This window comes from Pelodiscus sinensis, chromosome 2 (assembly GCF_052426305.1).
Source record: "Pelodiscus sinensis isolate ZL-2025 chromosome 2, ASM5242630v1, whole genome shotgun sequence".
In the NCBI taxonomy this organism is placed as follows: domain Eukaryota; kingdom Metazoa; phylum Chordata; order Testudines; family Trionychidae; genus Pelodiscus; species Pelodiscus sinensis.
In genome coordinates, this window is record NC_143053.1 from 228,595,412 (window position 1) to 228,618,310 (window position 22,899).

Sequence of the window (22,899 nt, forward strand, 5' to 3'; positions counted from 1 at the left end):
TGAGGTAACTAAATAAACAGCCTGTCAAGGGCCTAAAGCTACCATAAGCTCCAGTGTATAGTTACTACATGGTAGATGTGTATGTAAGCTGCAGCCAAAGTAGTATATATGCGTGGCAGATGGCTCTGAGAGTCACTGTAGTCTCAGTTACCGAAAGGCATTTTTCAGAGACAATATGAGTAGAGGATTTCTGTTCAGGAAATCACAGCAATAAAGCACAAATGGAATTCCCAGCTGTCATGAGAGAAATCTAAGTAAAGATTTACTCTGCATAAATTACTTGAAAAATAGAGATTAAAAATATTTTTGCTGAAATTAATATAAAAGTTGCATGACCAATTCCTGCTTCATCTACAGATGTAGGATCTGATCCCGCAAGCTGATCTATGTGTTCATACCCCTGCACGGAGAGCCCCACTGACCTCAAAAGAGCTCCATGTGGTGATAAGGATTTGTTATGGGGACAGTAATGGAAGGATAAGTCTGTAGTTCTGTATCTAGCCAATGATTCCAAATTTAAAAGCTTAAACTTCCACCAAGCGTGTCACATGGGGGTCCACGTGCACAGAAATTGGTACACAATTGGAGCCTAAACTGTGCTAGCTTCTCTGACACATTAAAGAATGCAATGTCACTAATGACCGGAGTTGACTTTGGTCATCTGAAGAAGTGGGCTGTGCCCACAAAAGCTCAGGATATCATCTACGTGTTTTGTTAGTCTAAAGTGCTACCAGACCACTTTAAGTTTCTCTTTACAGTATCATTTGTAACGCTAATAAAGCTAATCTCTATTCAGAGCTTAATACTGCAGTTCTGTTGTGCCCTGTGTATTTTCTTTTAATGGGGCTGCATCTGTGTGTGTGTGTGTGTGTGTGTGTGTGTGTGTGTGTGTAAAATCAGTTTTGGGGATGGGGAAGAATGCTCTTAGACAGAACTAGTCAACTTTTGAAGCGGGGGGGGGGGCACAATGACATTCACAGCACACGTACAAGGCCGCAACTTAGGTGTGGTTGCATATACATGCAAGTATATATGCAAATAGCTTCTTTCACGCTGACTGGCATGAATACAAAGATTAAGACAAGACTATACAACGCACAGGCCCCATTTAAGTCATTTAAGTGATATTAATAAAATACAATATTTACCCAATTTCCACCCACATAACCGCAATGAGAGTCCAGGAATTTAACTACTAAAATGAATATCAACAGAAGACCATTCTATTGACTTGCTGTTATGGATTCCTCTGCAGTAAAGTTATTCCTATTGGTCAAATGGATGCAATTTATGTAAGCAATACAGTCTATAACAAAAAGAAATCTGGTCCTTCCACTTCTAATACCAAATATTGCCAACCATGAGCCACTCAAAAAATCACGAACCAACTCCCCCCCCAATTGTATTGGAGGCTGTGTTCAAAGGATCCCATCTATGGGCCGCATGTTGAGCCCTATGTAAACCCAAACGGCATGGTGGGCCACAAAGAGGCTGCAGGCTGCATGTTGAGTTGCCCTGCTCTAAGATATGGTTTAGTTTTCCTCTTTGGATATTCACTGTGTTTATTATGTTACACCTACAATAAAATACATTGCAGGTGAATAATTAGAGTTGTTCTTTTTATTTTTTCCTCTTCCTTTCAGGTTTCCATACTAGGCTGCCCTGATCCAAAAGTTCACGAGATTGCATACCAGTATGGAAAAAATGTTGGCATAGCTTTTCAGGTGGTGTATTCAGTTACTTTTACAGAATTAATGAGAAGTCTAAAATTTATATTTCTCTAAACTAAACTGGATTGCTGTAATTCTCTATATAAATCTTTTAATTAAAACAAGTGTCACATCATGAGTCTTTTTAATGTTCTAAAATTTGCTTTTGTGTTTTTTTGGTTTTTTTTCCAGCTAATAGATGATGTGCTAGATTTTACATCATGTGCTGACCAGCTGGGGAAACCAACAGCAGCAGATCTCAAGCTTGGATTGGCCACAGGCCCTGTTTTATTTGCTTGCCAACAGGTAGGGTTAAAGAATATTCTTCAAAAATAAAAATTTCTGGATGAAAGAGACAGTAGTAACTTGAAATCTAGTCAATTTAAAATATGTTAAGCAGATTTAGGTGCTATATTTGTCCTTGAGTCCTGGCTGCTGGTGGTTTTACCATCACTTTTTTCTCCACAGTAGAAAATGACAGACTGACATTAAAGGGGGGGGGGGTGAGCCTAACCACACACAAAGCAATCAAACTGGAAGAGAGAAATACTTCGGCTGCGTCTAGACTGGCATGATTTTGCAGAAATACTTTTAACGGAAAAGTTTTTCCATTAAAAGTATTTCTGCAAAAGCGCGTCTAGATTGGCACAGATGCTTTTGCGCAAAAAGTGCTTTTGCACAAAAGCATCCGTGGCCAGTCTAGATGCAGTTTTGCACAAGAAAGCCCCAATCGCCATTTTAGCCATCGGGGCTTTTTTGTGCAAAACAGTTCTTCCCTGTCTACACTGGCCCTCTTGCGCAAGCAGCACTGATTTTGAACATTACAAAGTCAATGCTCTTGCGCAAATTCAAGCGGCCAGTGTAGACAGCTGGCAAGTTTTTGCGCAAAAGCAGGTGCTTTTGTGCAAAATCTTGCCAGTCTAGACGCACCCTGACTGTCCTCTAATCTCTTTCATGGATAACAATTTTAGGTATTCGCTCTGAACCATTTTTTACTTACTATTGTTAGATAGAAATTTTAAGCTAATACTATCCTTTGCAACCTTATTAATCTACTACAATTCTTTGAGGGGGGTCAACAAGCATGTGGATAAGGGGGAGCCAATGGCTATAGTGTACTTAGATTTCCAGGAAGCCTTTGACAAGGACCCTCAGCAAAGGCTCTTAAGTAAATAAGTTGTCATGGGATAAGTGGTAAGGTGTTCTCATGGATTGAGAACTGGTTAAAAGAGAGGAAAAAAAGGGTAGGAATAAATGGTCAGTTTTCAGAACAGAGAGAGGTAACTAGTGGTGTCACTGAAGGGTCTGTACTGGGACCAATTTTATTTAACCTATTTATAAAATGATCTGGGGAAAGGAGTAAAAAATGATCTGGAGAAAGGTGGCAAAATTGGCAGATGATACTAAACTGCTCAAGATAGTTGAGAACAAAGCAGACTGTGAAAAGCTTAAAAAGGATCTCACAAAACTAAGTGATTGGGCAACAAAATGGCAAATTAATTTTAATGTTGATAAATGCAAAGTAATGGGGAGGACTTTAACAGGGTTCTAAAAAGAGCTAGATAAATTCATGGTGGTTAGGTCCGTCAATGGCGCTTAGCCAGGACAGGTAGGAATGGTGTCCCTAGTCTCTGTCAGAAGCTGGGAATTGGTGACAAGGAATAGATCACTTAATGAAACCTGTTCTGTTCACTCCCTCTGGGGCATCTGGCATTGGCCACTGTCGGAAGCCAGGATACTGGATTAGATGGATCTTCGGTCTGACCCAGTATGGCCATTATGTTCTTTCAAAATACTATTTAGCAGTTTTTGCTTTATGGGTGGAAATTTGGGGGGAGGGAAGGAAGAGAAAACAATGCAGCAGACCTTCCCTGCAACACTCCCTGTTGCTGCTGCCTAGTTGTGATTAAGAGCAGGGAGATGTGGTACTTTAATGTTTGCACTGGTCCGATCAGGGCCATGCCCGCTGCAGTCTCTTGGGGGCTATGGCTACTGCTTCTGGAGCCATATGGGGCTGATGTGTGGGATGCTGGAGGCGGTTCTTGTCAGTGGAGGCAGCTACAGTGTTGTCAGTGCACTTAGGGAGTGCCTGCCTTGCTGAGGCCTCCACAGCCAACTGATGAGTTCCAGACCCACATTCCCTGGAGCAGGATCTCAGTGAACAGCTGTGGGATGTAGGAAGAGACAGGTTTGGCAGAGTAGCCACCAGCAGGTGTTGGCACCCACACACTAAGGCTACCAAAAATGGTTGAAAGAACCTCTACTATACCGAGTGGTTGAAGTACCTGCTCTTGAGAAACTTAAATGGCATGGAAAGGTTGTCAGGCAAAGAAGAGGAAGTTCACACAAAAAAGTTATAGGGTTGCTGCTCGAATGAGTTAGAAATAACTACTTATTTCCATTCCAACTCATATTTATTAGTCTAAGGCAGGACTACGCAACTTTGGAAGCCCCAGATGCCATGATACTCACAGCACATGCCAAGGGCTGCAACTTAAGTGTGGTTGCATATATGCAAATAGAGCCTGTCCCCAACTTACAAATGGGTTATGGACCAAACACCTGGTCGTAACTCGATTTGTTCGTAAGTTGGGAATACATGCTTTTAAATATGACCGTACTGTGTAAGTGCGGATGGTGTTCATAAGCTGGGGACAGGCTATAATGGGAGGTTGGTCATAAGTGCAAACAGTTAAAAGTTGATATATTTGTAACTTGGGGAACAGCTGTAGCTTTTTCACACTGACAGGCATGAACATAAAAGATTAAGGCAAGACTGCACAACATGCAGGCCCCTTTTAAGTCAGTTCTACTGCTGATAATGCAATATTTACCTGATTTCCACCCATATAACAGCACTTTTAATGAACAATGATAGTCTAGGACCGTGGTCCACAACCTGCTGCCCACGGGCACCATGGCGCCCGCCGGGCCATTTACATGCGCCCACGGAGCAATCTGGGCTGGCCCCAGCCCCAGGCGCATGGCTGGCCCCAACCCTGACCCCTGGCACTGGCCTTGGCCCTGGCCCTGCCCCCGGGGGCACTGCACCAGCCCTGGCCCAGGATCGCAGCACATGCTTGGCCCTGCCCCCAGTCACGTGGCCTGTGAGCGGCCCTGCCCCCATACGCACAGTGCGTGAGCAGCCCCAAAACATTGGGGACCACTGGTCTAGGAATTTAACTACTAAAACACAAGAATTCATTATATTAACTCGCTGTTGTGGAGCGTGTTGCCAGTGGAGGCCATGTTCAAAGGATCCCACCCCGGGCCACATGTTGAGCCGTGCGTAAACCCAAACCCAACCATCGGCTACAAACAAATGAGCCATGTGTTGAGTAGCCCTAGTCTAAGAGTACATCTACATAAATGTTTATTTCGGAATAAGCTGTTCTGGAAGAAATACTCCAACATAGCCTTTGAAATAGCACATCTGCAGTACAGGGAAGCCTTGAAATTAGTCCAAGACAAGCTCCCCTAAAGTGGATGTGCTACCTTGAGTTAGAGCCCCAGGAAGCACTAGGGAGTAATTACTTTGAATCGCTCTGGGAAGGAGCTGTTTTGAAATAGCAGCAATGGAGCATCCACACTTCTGCTATTTCAAAATAGCTGTTTTGGAAGAGGTGTTATTCCCCATGGAATGAGATTTACGGAAATCAGGATAAGCTGTCTGTTATTTCAGAATTATTTTGAAATAACAGAATTGCTGGATAGAAGCACCTTAAGGTGCCACAGAACTACTTTTTTTCCTCACTATGGAGAGTTCTAGATCCCAATTACAAAATGTTCAAATCAGCACACATTGATACTGAAGGCTGCACAAGGAAAGCTGACCCTCCTTTACAATTTATAGCACAAGTTAAATGTTTGCTTTATCCTAGCTGTTACCTGCAAGGGGGGAGGAGAGGGATGAGAGCTCTTTATTTTTATATAACAGCATGCTGATGATCCTCCACGCTGGAAAATAACATGTTCTAACACACAGCATCTGGAAGAAGTAAAGGCTAGTAGCTCTTTAGATTTATGATAGTGATTTACCCAGATAAGGGACTTTAGACTGACTGATTTATAGAATAAGACTTTTACAAATGGTGTTGAGTCAGAGGTTGAGACTAAAGAGTCCTAAATTTTAAAAGTTCAGCTGAATGTATATATTTAAGGACTTGACACCTCATTAATCCTAAACAGGGATGAATTGTGTGCTTTTCTGAGTAGTTGAGCCTAAAACTTCTGTATTGCAATTTTCTAGCCCCACCCAGAGTTAGCTTATTGGATCAGCTGCTGCTGTTTTATTGCATTATAGGCACATCAAGCATGTTGGAGCACAGTGGTTTACTTTTGTATTGAACTGCTAGCTAGACCCTACTGGGAGAGTCTTCCAAGTAGAGGAAGGACCCAAATCCAAACCTCCCCTTATTTTGCACATTTAATTTACCATGTTCAGGAATGGTGGCTGATTTGAATCCAACTATATAATTAAATATTTAGCACACTGGGAAGCCTGATGAACATCAAATGGAATGAGCTCTGTTATGTTTGAATTATTCTCTTACCTCTGCAATAAATAAGAGGACCTTCAGCTCACTCTACATGTCAGATTTACCAAGACTTCATGCCTTCTGCCCCCAAGATGGCCAAAGGGTTGTTTCTGCTCCTCAACTATTTTGAGTAGGTAGGGCAGACACGTTCTGCACAACATTGATCTCTACAGCATGTATATTTAAAACCTTTATAGAAACAAACTTGATGGCTGTGTCTAGGCTGCATCCCTTTTCCGTAAAAGGGATGCAAATTAGACATATCGCAATTGCAAATGAAGCAGGATTTAAATCTCCCCTGCTTCATTAGCATAAAAATGGCTGCCGCTTGTGTCCAGCTCAGAGCTTATTTTATTCCTCTTAAAATAAGGAATCTTTTGGAAAAGGCTTTATTTTCTGAAAGATCCACATCTAGACTGGCGCTTTTTCCGGCAAAACTCCGAGCCGGAAAAAAGCAGCAGCTATTTTTATGCTAATGAAGCAGGGGAGATTTAAATCCTGCTTCATTTGCATCCTTTTTATGGAAAAGGGATATATTCTAGATATAGCTGATATATATAGTATGTTGGGGGTAGGGAAGGAAGGAAGAATAACTTAAAGAAGCTCCAAACTAATGTCTTGTATTTTTATAACCTTTCATCACAATCTGCTACACTACCAAAACATTTCATGAACCGCCAATACTTAATTTCCTCCTTCATGCTTAGTTTCCAGAAATGAATGCTATGATCATGAGGAGATTCAGTTTGCCAGGTGATGTTGAACGTGCTCGGCAATATGTACTTCAGGTAAGACAAGTATGAAGTATAAATATTAATTGCCTATGGCTGCTTACAGCTGATTTGAGGAATCTAGAATTCATTGCATGAATAGAGCCCTGCCATATGTGGCTAATTATTTTTAAATAATTTAATATCTAATTCTAGGAGTAGTTCTAAACTACATACCCCAAGGAATGTATACACAGGTCTGGGAGGGAAGGGGGTGAATCAACTCATCTAAACAGTTACCCAATGTGATAAGCTACAGAAAAAGCAAAGTTAGTACAAACTAAAATTTCATACAAAATGAGAAAGTAAGCAATTTTCCCATGATAGCGTGCTGTGACACTTTATATTTGTCTGATTTTGTAAACAGTTTAAATCAGGTGAAACTTGGGGGTATGCAGGATAGATCAGAGGGTTACAAGAGTCTAGAAATGTTGAACCACTGAATAGGGTGTAACTAAAAGTATTGTTGCACAGATCTTCAAAATTTTCTGGCTCCTAGGATGAAAAATTGCTTGATAGCATAGCATTTCAGAAGAAACGCAAGTTACTGCATTAGATAGATGTAGTAGAATATAAGCAATATCTACATCAGAATTAGAAATTGACCTTATTGGATCCCATGCATTAAAACCTCAAGTTCCAGGTACTGAAGAGTACCTACATTTAAGAGATACAACACAATGGTATAGAGGCAGTCCCCGGGGTTACATACAAGATAGGGACTGTAGGTTTGTTCTTAAGTTGAATCTGTATGTAAGTTGGAACTGGCGTCCAGATTCAGACACTGCTGAAACTGACCGCCAGTTCTGACTTACATACAGAATCAACTTAAGAACCCCAGGCGTCCCCAAGTCAGCTGCTGCTGAAACTGATGAGCAGCTGATTCCAGGAAGCCCGGGGCAGAGCAACTCTGCCTGGGGCTTCCTGTAGTCAGCGCTGGTCAGTTTCAGCAGAAGCTGACTTGGGGACGCCTGGGGCAGAGCAGCTGGGGTGCTGCTGGGTTGCTCCAGTAGCGCCGCTCCTGGGTGCTACTGGAGCAACCCAGCAGCACCCCATCTGCTCTGCCCCAGGCGTCCTGATTCAGCGGCTGCTGAAACTGACCAGCAGCGGCTGAATCAGGACCTGGGGCAGAGCAGCTGGGGTGCTGCCGGGTTGCTCCAGTAGTGCCCAGAGCAGGCGCTGCAGGACCAATCGGCAGCGCCCCAGCTGCTCTGCCCCAGAGTCCAAAACAAAAGCCTGGTCTGCTGGAGGGGGGAGGGGGAGCACACTAGCTGCCCCCCCCCTCCTCCCCAGCAGACCAGGGACACGGGGACCAGAGCCTCTGACTCCCCAGCAGACCACAGGCTCCTGGCCTGAAGCCGCAGCCGCGGGGGGGTCCCCAGAGCAAAGCCTCAGAGGCGCGGGGAACCGCCGCTGCTGCTGCTTCAATCTGGGTGCCTGTGGTCTGCTGGGGACCGTCCCCAGCAGACCACAGGCACCCAGATTGAAGCGGCAGCAGCGGCAGTTCCCTGCTGGTCTCCAGCAGACCAGGGGCACCGGAGCAGCTTACCAACGGGGCTTTCTCGCCCCGACTTCCGGGGCGAGAAAGCCCCGTTCGTAAGTGTGGATCCGACATAAGTCGGATCCGCGTAAGTCGGGGACTGTCTGTAATCAAAAGAAAGTTTGCACTGCTTATTAGTTTAAATCTGACCTTGCTAAAGAAAAGATTTTAGTTCAATGGTCTAAAATTAAGATTTTAGGGGTAGAGTATTGTGTAATGGGAATGTATGCATCTGAAGGAGAGTGAGTTAAGGGAACACTATTCTTCACTAAAATATTAAATATACTTTCAGAAAGCTAGAGATCAGTTCCATTGAGTATTAGTAGTTGTCCTAAAACATTCGAACCAGTGTGGATAAACTTACATTTGTTTTAATAAATGCTATTTACAATTTAAACTAAACTTGAAATTGACAGTTGAGTCCTAAACTCACAATTGCCATCTTAAAGTGAAAAATACATATTTTTCATTTAAGGTAGTTTATGAATGAGAAACAATTACTAATTTGTGCATTTGAATCCGTTTTCACAAATCATGAGTTAAATTAATCATCTCTATTAGAAATGAGTGATACTTTAATCTGTATGTTATTCCCACTTAAGCAATTATGTTTATGTATACTGATTAGCAAGTTATACAAATAAAATACATCTTCAGAAAAATTATTAAAGTTTAACTATATAAAAAATTAAAATCAAGCTTTCTTGCTTGCGGATTTAAATCTGATCTAGAGGGCATAAGACACTAACTCACTTCCAACAGCATTGCTTTGTTTTAGATGTATTAATAGAAAGTCTATATATTAATTTTTTTTTTTAAAGAGTGATGGTGTACAGCAAACAACCTACCTCGCCCAACGTTATTGTCATGAAGCATTGAAAGAGATAAGTAAACTGCGGCCATCCCCTGAAAGAGATGCCCTCATTCAGCTCACAGAAGTTGTACTCACCCGGGACAAGTGACATACTTTCTTCTCCTCATTCTGGCAGCTACTTACCAGACTGTGCCTACAAAACTACACTTCAAAACATTGTGGTTTGCTTCCAGTGCTGGTTACCAAAAATTATTTTTTTAAAAATATTTTCTGAAGTTAAAGTACTTTAAGTTTATGAAGATGTGAGGGAAGCCATATAACTATGAAACAAATCCATTAAATTGTACTAATTGTGTTTTAATAAGGGCGTTTGTTGTGAGAAGTATTGTTTGCACTTAATATTGATGTACCAGGCCACAATGAGAATAAATATGATCAGTTACATTTAATGTGTTTCAAATATCACTTCACACTTACAGTAATATTTAATATTAATGTTTACAGTAATATTTAATGTTAACTGTGAAAACAGTCTGGTAGCTTTCCAAACTTTGGATGTTAAACTTCAGAAGTACCCAAAATTTTATATAGGAGAATGGTTTATTATAAAAGACTGTACATAAACTTTAACAAGTTATATACAAATTAAGTGAAGACTTTCCAATTTATAAAGAAAATACAGGTAAATTATTGGTTGCTAATTTTTCAGAAAGTGAGATTAACAGTTAAAAAAGCAGAAAGCATTTGGAAGTTACAATGCCTTTTAGGAAGGTGAAGGAGTTTTGATGTTTCTAAATTTACACTAGAAAACAAATGATGCAGTGACCAATCAAGCTTCCAACCACCAGTTTTGTTGCACTTCTATAAAGAAGTGTATATTTAACACTTCATTAGGACAGCACCTTGAAGTCCAAAACAAAATCTTGCTACATACAATAGGTATACAGCATACTCCAGGTAAGCGAAGCACTAAAGTTTTGTATAAAATGAAGTAAATGTCCTGTTTTTGTCCCAAGTCCCATAATGCAGAGGAGCGACAAAGTGTATTTGTTATTCCCAATAATAAATAGGATGTTTGTCTGTTTCTCTACGACTGCTCTGACTGCCTAGTTGGTGTATTATCAGCTCTGAACATAGATTTTCTCCTGTTGATCTAGCATAGTTTGTATTTATCAATGTCAGTTGCAGCAAACAAACCAATTATTAAATTACAAGTTCAACACTCCTCTGAGAATCCTATTTCAAGTGCTTAATTTTAGCAGTACTTGAACCCTTACCCCAATCTTCTCTTTCAAAGTTAATTTGTGTAAAGTGGATAATGTTTAGGTTCTACATATGTTTGCCCACTAATGTCAATGTTAAATAAGGCTACAATACTTGTAATTAGTTTACTAGGTTGCTTGTGATAACGATCAAACTGACTTGCCTGGCAAAATAATTAGAAGTGCTGACAAAGTAATGGACAAGACCTTTGGTTCCACTTATATATTTATGAATGGAAAAGTTGTAATGCAAATGTACTCATTTAAAAAAACTTGGTACAAATTACACATACAGAAGACCACCCATTTTTGATTCACATGGACACCTTAGAGACTCAAGCAATTCATTGTAATCAACTTTAGTGAGTGCTCCAGGTAAAGATTACAACAAATTGGAAGCATCTTGGATTTTTAAAAAAGTATATTTCAATACATAAGTTTGTATGCATGCTTTAAACAATTATAATTCAAGAATGAGCAAGAGTCTTAACAAAAAGTAATATGACCAGCACTGACATCAAATTTTTCACCCAGATTTTTAATATGTTATTCTAACTTAGTTAGTTACCATGCTGCACTGAAAAAATGTAATGGCACAATCTGAATCATGGTTCATTAAATAGTATACCCTACTTCCCAAGAATATTTAGGCTGGTCATAAAATTAACAATGCATAAGTAAATAAGCATAACCATTAATAGACAGACGCTTGTTTTACAAGCTGCTATCAGGTAAGACAAGCTGCCTCCAGAGATTTATGCTTATGGACATGGACATTCTTCAATCATACCATTAAAACAGTATGGACAGAAAAGATGGGCACATTTTTAAAAGTTTAAGACAACTGTATTTACCTCTTGTAAATAATCATGGTATGATTGAATACAAGACCCAACTTGAAAAGCAAAGGATTTTAATCAGCATAGTGCATGATTGATTCAACATAATTCCCAGGGAACAGGCCAGTCACTCGATTGCAAACTCCTTCATACCACCCATCGTCATTCTTCTTTATCACATAAATGATTGCACCTTCCATAAATGATAGCTCATCATCCTTGTCCTTTGTGTAGTCATATATAGCAACAACTAGGAAGGAAGAGTCAGACAATTTAATTTGGCATGTACTGTTATCAGACACACAACATTTTGAAGTGCAGGTCTTGTTTTTTTAAAATGACTAAGGAGGACATCTCAGGTTTCAGTATTGGTCTCTGACCTATCTAAATGTGCTCAGTTTACAAATAAAGTTTTCCCTCCCCATCCTCTACCCCTCAATTCAACATGAAATCTGTAGAACCCAGATAGACTTTCCTCCTAGCACTACCAGTAGAGTAGTAGTATAGGCCCTCAATTAACGTTTTGGCTTGCATAACGTAATTGATTAGACTATAGAAAATGTTAGAGATGCATGAAAAGAAACACCACCATTCAATGAGGTGTAAAGAAAAAAAACTGATAGCCTTGAAGGCACAACGCTGTCACAGCAGATAGAACTTGCCAATACACACATCTGTTAAGGTACTATTTGTATAGTTTAAGAAGGACCATACTGGATCAGACCAAATGTCCATCTAGCCTAGTATCCTGTCTGACAGTGACCAATGCCAGAAGACCCAGAGGGAGTGAACAGAACAGGGAATCTTCAAGCAATCCCTCTCTCATCACTCATTCCCAGCTTCTGACAGAGGCTAGGGACACCATTCCTACCCAGTCTCACTAATTAGTATTGATGGATCTAACTTTCATGATTTTATTTAGGTTTTTTTGAACTCTATTAAAGTCCTGTTCTTCACATCATCCTCTGGCGAGGAGTTCCACAGGTTGACTCTGTCCTGTGTGAAGACAAACTTCCTTTTGTTTTGAACCTGCTACCTATTAATTTCATTTGGTGACCCCTAGTTCTTATGTTATAGGAACAAGTAAATAATTTTTCCTTATTCACTTTCTGCATACTGGTCATGGTTTTATAGACCTTCCCAAATTCAAAATTAGCTATTCACTAAATGCTAGCCATGTTTACGTAGTGCAGTCATTAGTGAAAATCCTAAAGAAACCACATCCAAATAGAAGATATGCCTTTTAACAGCTTACATGTATCATAAGCAGCACATGGCAGTGCCATGGATCTAAAGGTTCCAACCTTGCAGATAACTAAATTACCAAATTACATGTGTAAAGCTTTTTTTTTTTTTTTTTTTTTAAGAAAGATATTTCAGCTCCAAAATCAATTAAGGTTGCAGACACTCAAGAATTAAGAAAATTCCAGAATTGGGGTTCCCTATACAGCCTTAAATCAGCTTTAACTTTACATTTTGCTAGTTTTTAAACACAGAACCACATACTATATTTTTATGGGACCTTCAGGGCACAAGCTAAACTGTGCTCTAGTAATAAATCAGGGTTGTTTAATGAAAGAGGCTGTTATCTGCAAGACTGTCTGATTCACTGCAAAAGTTGGAAGGTATGTAGCACTGAGGAAAGGAGGAAGGTCCTACATCAAAGAGGAAGGTCTGATGGTTAAAATGGTCAAATGCTGCTCTGGAGAATTATTCCTTCTATCACTGCTTCTGCCCCACTGCTTCTGTGTGATGTTAGGCAAGACACCTAAGCCAAAGCTTTGACAAGTGGCCACTGCATTCCTCACTTTTTGGGTGCTTAACACTTCCATGTTCTTAAAATCAGTGGACATTTGTCTTGTGCCTCAGTTCCCCATGAGTAAATTGGAGATACCTCCATCATCTCATATGGGTGCTAAAGCCAAAATTAACTATAAGAACTATGAGCACCAAAGCCCCCAATGAAAATTAACAATGCTTCAGGGTTTAAAGGATGTGCAGCAAATAATGCCTGGGTGCCCACAATGAATGATTAGCATAAAGATATGGAAATGCAGATTCAGTGACCATTATTCATCCTGTGCATTAGATGAGGCAGGAGTCAAGTGGAAAAGTGAGTGTGATTATGTAAATAAAGACAAGCCATAAGCACCAGTGGGCCAAATCAGTGTTACACATGCAGCTTTAATTCTGGTATTTCCAAAGTGTTGAGTGCTTGACTTTTGAACCTTAATGTTGGTTTTATGGATTCAAGATGGTCCATAGTGAGTAACTGCAGTAATACCAATCAATCAGTTTCATGTTCCTTAGTCATTTCCTAGATTATACATGTGGCAGATATCTGGCGAAGGGAGTGACAAAGCCTGGGTTGGGTACATTAGTAAAATGAACCTATGCTGGCATTATTCAGATGTCTATCAACTGGTGCTGAAAACAGTTTAACAACTAATTAAGATGCTTAACCACTACAGAAAAGGAAACAGACTCCAAACTCTAATCCAATGGTTCCCAAACTTTTCGGCATCACACTCCCTTTTTGATTGAGAAACCCTTACCCCACCCCCCAAAAAATAGCAGCAAAACCTGTTGAGCAAAACAAAAAAAGAAACTAACCGGGGCCAAAAAGCAGTCGTGGCCCCTTTAATTCCCAGGACCACTGTTAAAAAAAAAATGGTGCCGGTACTCCAGCGGAAAAGCAGAGCAGACATTGTCCTTTTAAAGCAGCCATTTTAAGTCTGCCCAGGATGCTCCATCCTCCCCCTGCCTCAGTCAGCCCGAGCTGTGTGTGTTCCAGTGGATGCCCGAGCCAGGAAAAACAGAAAATACCAGACATTTCACATGGTATTTTCTGAATTTTTTTACCAGATGGACCGGGCTCTTTCTTAGGGAGGAATTAATGGGGGGCTGGGTCACCTTGCACCCTCTCCCCCTGGAATTTCGTCACACAGCCCAGTTTGGGAATCTATGCTCTAATCAATCACTTATCACATTTTCATCCTCTATAGTGGCAGTCAAACCATTTTAAACACCAGATCACAGGGAACTTGTGGCTGGCACAAGTTGTCACAAATATTTTCTTAGCACAGACTGACCTTAGAGCTAGGAAATAGCTTGGTTTTTTTCTGTAAAATTAACATTACCAATCTTATGAGCTCCATAAGGAGTTCCATGTGCAAGCAAGATTCAAAATACTCTGGTAAATGCCTTAAACAAAATTACATTTTATTAAAAAGCTAACATAAGCCACCTTAGTTATCACACTTTTTAAGCAGAAAGAGAAAACATTGGGCTCCATTGGTCTTTCAATTAAGTTATTTCTGAATAGACTTCTGGCAGTGCTGACAGCCATAGCTGATCTGTTTAACAAACAAAATGAATGAAATCCAATTTACTGCTATTTCTTATAATGCATTACTTATCCACTTCAGAGTATCCATATAACATGGCATCAAGGACTGCATGTGTTATAACTGCTCAGTGGCTGTGTCCAGTGTAATGAGCCTTTCTTAAGTTTGGACTGAGCAGGGAGATTTTGGATTCTTTTCGTCCAACCCTGCAAGTAACTTGCCGTTACATATTGCCACCATGTGAATGAACTGATTCATCTCTTACCTTTCTCAATATAGTTTTTAGGTGCCCAAGCAGGGTCTCCATCTGCATACGGATCACTGTACTGCACTACTGCAGCTTCCTCATCCTCATAATCCACAGGAGGGGGAGGGGGAGGAGGAGGAGAATCATCAAACATCGGCATCTCATCTGGAGGTGGTGGAGGGGGAGGAGTTGGACTATCAGCAACTAAAAAAATGTTTGGAGATTTGCATTAGAAACAGGAATGTAAACCTAAGGTTGTGCATTGTAGAGAAAGACACAGCATGCACTACAAAACCATGCACTGCTTAGAAACAGAGGCTTTACGTGTTAAAGCTACAAAACACAACTATGTTATTAGTGGTCAAATCTATGTATAAATGCTACTAGAGTCAAAGCACATGCTCCAAGGGCATAAGCTGATTGCCAGTGGATAGAAAGTGAGTTTGCCCCCATCTCCATATAGACAAGTGACTAGATGCAATATACACATGTGCAAGAGGATGGCAGAGACATCCTCAGAACCAGGAGGGAATTGGGCATCATGATGAATCATTGGTTTGACATGGTTTTGCAAATCCTGTGTTACTCCATTTTGTACATACTTCATTTCTGCTATTCTGAGTACTGATTTATCTGCATCCATCTTAATTTGAAAGTCTTTTTACAAAATGTGGTATAGGACAAGAAGGGAGGGAAGTTATTAGTATTTCAGATAAGAGAAAGTACGAAAAAGACAATAATACATGTTCAAAGGAAAAGCTTGGTACAGACTCTTAATTTACAGGATAATCTATGAGCACACGTCTTAGATTCAATTAGTGAATTAATGCAATCTGAAGATAGGCAGCAACTGCTCTCAAGGGAAATGCATAAGGAATTAAATGCATAATTCAAAATATCAAATCTCCACAGAGATTCCTATATGGGCACAATTGCTAGTGTCTTTAGGATACGAAGAAAGGAAAAAAATGGAACAAGTCATTGGACAAACATGCCTCAAATATTCAGAATGGAAAAATATCAGTCACAAAAAATGTACAGCCCAATCTGCCTACTCTTCTACACCCTCCTTGAGAACCTGTGATATGCAAGCCACACAGTTTTTACTCCAAGCCTCTGATAGCCACACCGCAATTCTAACATTGGCCTGCAAATTCTCATCCAGTCAGCAAATCAGACTCCTAGAACTGGATGACCTCTCAAAATCCCTTCAAGTCCAATCCCCTGAACTCACGGCAGGACCAAACACCATCTAGACCACAGCTACTCAACTTTCGAAGCCCCGGGGGCCACAATGATACTGACAGCACATGCCGAGGGCCGCAACTTACATGTTGGGACAGGCAGGGGACAGGTCCAGCTGGGCCAGTTAACTGGTTACTGGGTAAGCAGGCCAGTAAGCCTACTGCTTACCAGGTAGCCAGCTACTGCTTACCAGGTAGCCAGCTACTGCTTACCAGGTAACCAGCTAAACTCTTACATCCCTACTTCAAACAATAATTATGAAGCATGCCGTGTCTAACTTCGGTGCCACTTTCAGTGAATAGATAGATAGTCATCATGAACACTAGACTGATTATACCGAACTAGTCACTGAGCCATCTCATTTACTAGTGTAAAAGAAGCAAATAGCTTCTTTCACACTGACAGGCATGTATACAAAGATTAAGGCAAGACAATTCTGATATTAATAAAATGCAATCTTTACGTGATTTCCCTCATATGGCAGCCCTTTTAAAGACCAATGACTGTCCAGGAATTTAACTACTAAAATTCATATCAACAGAAGACCATTATATTGGCTACTTTTTTGTTTTGGCTCCCACCTGCGGGCTGCGTGTTAAGCTCTGAGTAAACTCAGACCACAAACAAACAGGCCGTGGGCTGTATGCGACCCACGGGCCACCTGTAGAGTAGCCCTAATCTAGACCATGGGTTCCCAAACTGGGGGGGCATGAGGCGACCCCCCCCCCAAGTTTTGCTTTTTGTTTTTCGACCCAGGTCAGTTTCTTCCTCCCCCCCCTCCCCCCAACAAGTCTTGCTGTACCGGGGGGGGGGAGGGGAGGGGGAAGATGTGAGGGTTTCTCAAATCAAAAAGGGGGCGTGATGCTGAAAAGTTTGGGAACCACTGATCTAAACCATCCCTGATAGATGTCTGTTCAACTTGCTCTTTAGTTTCTCCAATAACAGAAGATTCCACAACCTCCCTACATAATTTATTTCAATGCTTAATCACCCCAACAAGTTTTTCCTAATGTTTAACCTAAAACTTCCTTGCTGCAATTTTAACCCATTGTTTCTTGTTCTACCCTCAAACAAATATCTTTTCTTCCTCCTCTTGGCAATAGACATCCCTCAACTGGGTCAAACACCTCACTTCATCCCCTCTGCCTTCCCACTACAAAGCAAAACATTTCAGTAACACCTGCTCATTCACTCCCTGTGACTGATCATCCTGCCATCCAGGTCAGAGGCCAAAGATCTGTCCGTATCTAATCAAATCTACATATACCATCCCCACCATGGAGGGGTTTGGCAGCTATTTTACAATGCACAACCAGCTACACATCAGTTTTGGATAAAACAGAAAAGTGCTGAATCGAGATAAAGACAGAGAGGGAGGTGGATTCGTCAGCCTTTTGCTCTGAGCCTTGACTAAGTGTCTCAGTACCTGAACTGTGCCCTGTCTGGCAGAAGCTCCCTCATCCCAACCAGATTTCCTTCTAGTTCCTGTGAACAAGCTGCAGCCAAGCAGCTGAGGGACAGATCTCTGTCATGAGCACTGGGGGCCAGATGGAAATGCCCCATGGGCCAGATTCAGCCTATATATATATATATCATCCCTCCTACAGAAATAATTTAATTTAAATAACTGGTGTACCAGAAACTGAGCAGAACACTAGACTCAGCACCAAAAAAAAAAAGTGCAATGGGCCTTGTTTTGAAATTTCACCTTTTATCACCACTAGCTGCATCGTGTCCCATTGCACTGTTCTGGGGGCACTGAATCAGTACTAACACAGAAGGGAGAGTGCCACCAATAGAATCACCACCATTCCTTGGCTGTTTCCAGCTGCGATACCATCCCAGTCTAATCTTGCTTAACCTAGGACAGAGCTGGTGAAATCACAGCTCCAGGTCTGCTGAGGGGGCAAAGAGGACAACTGCTCCAGGACCCAACCATTCAAAAGTCTCTAGGCCCTTAAAATCACTGCCAGAGCGTGTCACAGTGCCCGGGCTGTGCACTCTGGATGACACGGAGGAAATGGGGGGAACAGTCCAGGTGGTGCTGAGAGCCAGCTGCCCCAACCCACCCCTTCCACCTGAGGTCCCGCCCCTTCTGGGAGCAAAGAACTGCCCCTCAATCAGGTGCAGGTGCTCAGTCTCACCAGGCCAAACTCCAGGTTATCATCACCCAATCATATGGTTTTACAGCCCTACATTTATAGTGTAGTATAATACATGAATGATAACAAGCAAATAAAGGACAACATGGTGTTCATGAAGTTTTAGATTTCTGTGTGACACGGCCAGAAATTAAGAATTTTTTTTTAAAAAGACCTCCTCAGTCCTCACCTCCAAGCCATTAGTGGTTCTTCTCCCAAACACACCTCCACTTATACTATTCTCATGAATTGGACTATTTCTAAAATCTTTGGCAACTAAACATTTTATTCCATGAAAATACTGTCTTGTAGGTATCCTTGTCTGTCCAGTGAAATATGACTTGCTAGTGGGTATAGTTTAATGACCCAATCCACTTGACATAGAAATATGCATAAATAAATATAGGAATTGGATCAGTTTCATACAGTATCTTGGCCATGCAATTCTCAAATGTATTTCCAATTCAAATTCAACGTTGTCCCACAATTTCTCTGAACATTTTGGATTTTGTTGTATTTAATCAGGTTCATCAAGTCTTATCCTTTTCCAACCAGCAAAAATGCCTTATTTATTAACTGTGAAACTATGCTAATTCAACAGTAAGTTTGCTTATTTAAAAAGAACAAAGTGCCAGAAAATGAAAAGTGCAAGTGACAACAGATACACCAATTTGGCAACAGTGTACAAGTCTGTTTTAAATGCATCTCCTGAAACAAATTCAGCTTTACATTTCCTGGGAGAAATGGGAACAGAAAGTAAGAACATAACGTAAGAACATAAGAATGGCCATACTGGGTCAGACCAAAGGTACATCCAGCCCAGTATCACATCTGCCGACAGCGGCCAATACCAGAGGAGGTGGACGGAAGACAATGATCAAGTAATTTGACTCCTGCCATCCTTCTCCAGCCTTTGACAAACAGAGGCCGGGGCACCATTCCTTACCCCCTGGCTTAGAGCCTTTTATGGACCTAACCTCCATGAATTTATCTAGCTCTTTTTTAAACTCTGTTATAATCCTAGCCTCCTCTGGCAAAGAGTTCCACAGGTTGACAGGCTGTGTGAAGAACTTTCTTTTATTAGTTTTAAAACTGCTACCCATTAATTTCATTTGGTGTCCTCTAGTTCTTATATTGTGGGAACAAGTAAATAACTTTTCTTTATTCACCCTTCCCACACCACTCATGATTTTATATACCTCAATCATATCCCCCCTCAGCCTCTTCTTTTCTAAACTGAAAAGTCCCAGTCTTTTTTGCCTCTCCTCATATGGGACCCATTCCAAACCCCTAATCATTTTAGTTGCTCTTTTCTGAACCTTTTCTAATGCCAAAATTTATTTTGAGGTGAGGAGACCACATCTGTACACAATATTCAAGATGTAGGCGTACTATAGTTTTATACAGAGGCAGTAAGATATTCTGGGTCTTATTTTCTATCCCTTTTTAATAATTCCTAGCATCCTATTTGCTTTTTTGACTGCCGCTGCATGCTACCTATGCATTACTAAATAGAATTAACCCAGCTCTTGGAAACTTAACCTTTACATTTCCTCATTAACTTCAAACTAGGCAATTGTAAAGTGGCATTAACATTGTTCTGTTTCATTTATTTAAAAAAAAAAGTAAAATGGGAGAGGAGGAAGGGAAAAAGTTGCCTGTTCTCTGAATTAACATTTAAATGGTTTCAAATCCAGATTTCCAAATATAAAACCTCTCTTTGGTGTGTACAAGGTAAGGGCATCGTGATTTCCTGAACCTACTGCTGCTGCTATTGTTTAGCTGGAGACAAGGGTGTAGATTGTTATAATCCAGTCTTGTTAAAAAAAAAAAAAAAAGCAGCAGCACAGCTACTTCTATTGTGTCCGCTATATCTGTGTAGCAGCGGTATTAGGAAGTCTGAACGAAATCCTCTTCTATGAAGATACCCACAGTCAGAGCACAGGGCGCAGGAAAAAGCCAAGTAGGTCTTGTGGAATTTCTTTCAGGGGGTCAGAGGTAGCAACTTTCCAAGTCCTTGGGAGCCAGAAGGAAGATAACCCCTCATGCCATGGAAGACCAGCCTATCCATGCTACTCTGTGGTTTTCACGCCATGCTGTTAATGATATTTGTTGGGGAATACATACGTGAAAACACAGCAGCTGGGCAAAACTCAGAAACCCAGTTTTGTAAAATACATCTCAGCACCCCTGCTTACAACTCTATTTTCCACTCTGAATGCTCAGTACCCAGTTTTCAAATGCAATTAACTTTTTAAAAAATTGATTTTGATTGAGTAAGCTTCGGAAAGGTGACCTTTCCCGGGCCAAGTTTCCAACTTCAGTCATTTGTGCAGTAGGCCTCTTCAAAAGTGAGCACAGATTCTTTCCCTTTGGTTATACACACACATGGGTTTTGTTTATGTTTTGAGTGGAAATGGATTCACCTTCAGAAGGCCTATTAGCATGGAAAATTTCAGTCCAAACGATTAATTTTTCAGGCTTAGAAAGATTTTGAAATGCAAAACTTGTGCCAAGCAGTCTAATTTACTTTATACAAGATTCATAATAGTGTGCTTCTCACGGTCACTTCTGGGATCCTTGCCTTGGCCCGGATTCTGAAAAGTGCATAATATCCCCAAGGTGAAAGCGAAACCTTAACAGCTCAAGTGTTCTTATGAGCATTCAGTGCCCTGAAGGTTCCACCAAGAGATGCTGAGTAGCCATTGTTATAGGATTTTGCAGCCCTGTTACATTCTCTCAGAATCAGACCCTTTGTTACTCATTATTCCTCTATTTTCCTGAAGATGTTCAGGTACTAAGTGTTTTCACTTGTAGAAAACAGGAAGAAAAGGAAAGAGTTGAAGCAAACATCAAGCTCCTTTTATTTGCTTTAGATAGTAAAGCTGCACATTTCTTTTTGTCTAACTACATGACTTTTCTAAAAGAGCTACAATTTATGAGCTAACAATGACAGGTGCATATTCTAACAGACTGCATAATTCTTTCTAATACAAGCTAAGTAATCATCACTTCTGTGATAGGATGCAACACTAAATTAATTTAATGAATATATATTTTTACATCCACACTGAGCAGATGCCACATTTCACATTTTTATTTCTATCAAATTTGCAGCTTGAACCTTAAATGGGTCAGTAATAATCATGCACATGTTATAACATACTGAAGAGCGTGCCCTTCAGCTCCAATAGCATAGTGGCACTAGAATGCAAGATGGTATTAGCTTCTGAAAAGGAAACAAAATAGAGTCTGACTTGCCAGCCATGCATGCTAGAAGAAAACAGGCTCTACTCTTTGACAGCTCAGCTTGTCCAAACTTACTGTTTTCCTGCACCCTGGCCACGAAGCCTGTGAGAGGTATCTGTGGAGTCAACTGAGGCATAGGGGGAGGGGGTGGAGCAATAGAAACTGGTAGCAACACAGACCATATTGGGGAAGTCAAACAGATAAAGGAAAAAAGGAAACAAAAGCAGCTGTCAGTAACGAGGACCACAAAACAAAATATGCAAAGAACAAGAACACACAGAAGAACCTTCTTCAAGTTTGTTTTCCCAAAAGCAAAACTAAAGCTGAATTCGTGTTTAGCCAATCAATGATTCAAGAAAGAAAAACATTTATCTAAGAGGCAAAGTCCACTCTGAATGCTCATCATTCAGAGAACGAAGGATTTCACTCATTTAAGACACATTCTTTGTATTACAATAACACCTAGAAATTGCACAAAACAGAACCAACTTCCTTACTCTCAATGTGGTTAAAAAAAATTCAGTAACAAAAACAAAAAGGATTACTCCAAAATTCTGAGATTATCTTCAAAAAGAAATATTAATGAATGATACAAAGTTTCAGAATAGAATGATCTTTGTTACATAATAGCAGACGTATATGGTGAACATTTAAAATGTTGAGGCAAAGCAAAGATATTTGTTTAGAGGAGCTGACAGTCTCGCAACTCCAGCTACTATAAATTATTTCATACTAAAACACCAATAATTATTCTCTCTCAGAGATGACAGTCACTTAAGTGACTCGCTATATACTATGCTACTGGGGGGTTTATTTGTAATTGGCTTTCAAGAAAGACTGGGTCTCCCATGGGCTGAACACAATAGCTTGTAGATTAGTTTTCAGCAACATGCACTTTTTCCAATTTTTAAAAGCCTTCTATAAAAAAAGATGGGCCACCAAGAAGTCTAGAGGCTGGTATGGGTTCCAGTGGTACCATTGGCCTTTCCATGCATATACAGAACTGTTATCCAATTAGTGGAAATGTACAAGAGCACTTCCTCGGATTTGTGTTTGGTGGAGCCATTCATTTTATCGAGCAAACGGTTTGATGTGTATGTACAATCAGCACCCATTAAAGGAACAGGACTGAGACTAGAAACAGAAGTACTCTCTTTATAAAACATGTATGCAATAGCAGTTAGTAGCCATACAACCT

At 40.6% G+C, this 22,899-nt stretch overlaps 2 protein-coding genes across 15 annotated transcripts in view; one reads left to right on the forward strand and one right to left on the reverse strand.

Annotated features, from left to right (window-relative positions):
• The window catches only part of PDSS1 (decaprenyl diphosphate synthase subunit 1), a 37,640-nt gene extending 24,809 nt beyond the window's left edge, over window positions 1-12,831 (forward strand). For all 3 annotated transcript variants that reach the window (XM_075922549.2, XM_006115269.5, XM_025180796.3), the window contains 4 exons: window positions 1,644-1,724; window positions 1,902-2,015; window positions 6,955-7,035; window positions 9,379-12,831. In XM_075922549.2, the coding sequence (XP_075778664.1) occupies window positions 1,644-1,724; window positions 1,902-2,015; window positions 6,955-7,035; window positions 9,379-9,519 (417 nt within the window). In that variant the 3' untranslated portion in view covers window positions 9,520-12,831. The remainder of the gene's footprint in view (window positions 1-1,643; window positions 1,725-1,901; window positions 2,016-6,954; window positions 7,036-9,378) is intronic.
• ABI1 (abl interactor 1) overlaps window positions 9,798-22,899 on the reverse strand; it is a 144,660-nt gene continuing 131,558 nt past the window's right edge. For 6 of the 12 annotated variants that reach the window (XM_075922547.1, XM_006115270.4, XM_075922548.1 and 3 more), the window contains 3 exons: window positions 21,777-21,863; window positions 15,085-15,270; window positions 9,798-11,722 (listed from right to left, as the gene is read on the reverse strand). In XM_075922547.1, coding sequence (XP_075778662.1) covers window positions 11,547-11,722; window positions 15,085-15,270; window positions 21,777-21,863 — 449 coding nt within the window. In that variant the 3' untranslated portion in view covers window positions 9,798-11,546. The remainder of the gene's footprint in view (window positions 11,723-15,084; window positions 15,271-21,776; window positions 21,864-22,899) is intronic. The other 6 variants (XM_006115276.4, XM_089776749.1, XM_006115272.4 and 3 more) reach the window with 1 other exon arrangement.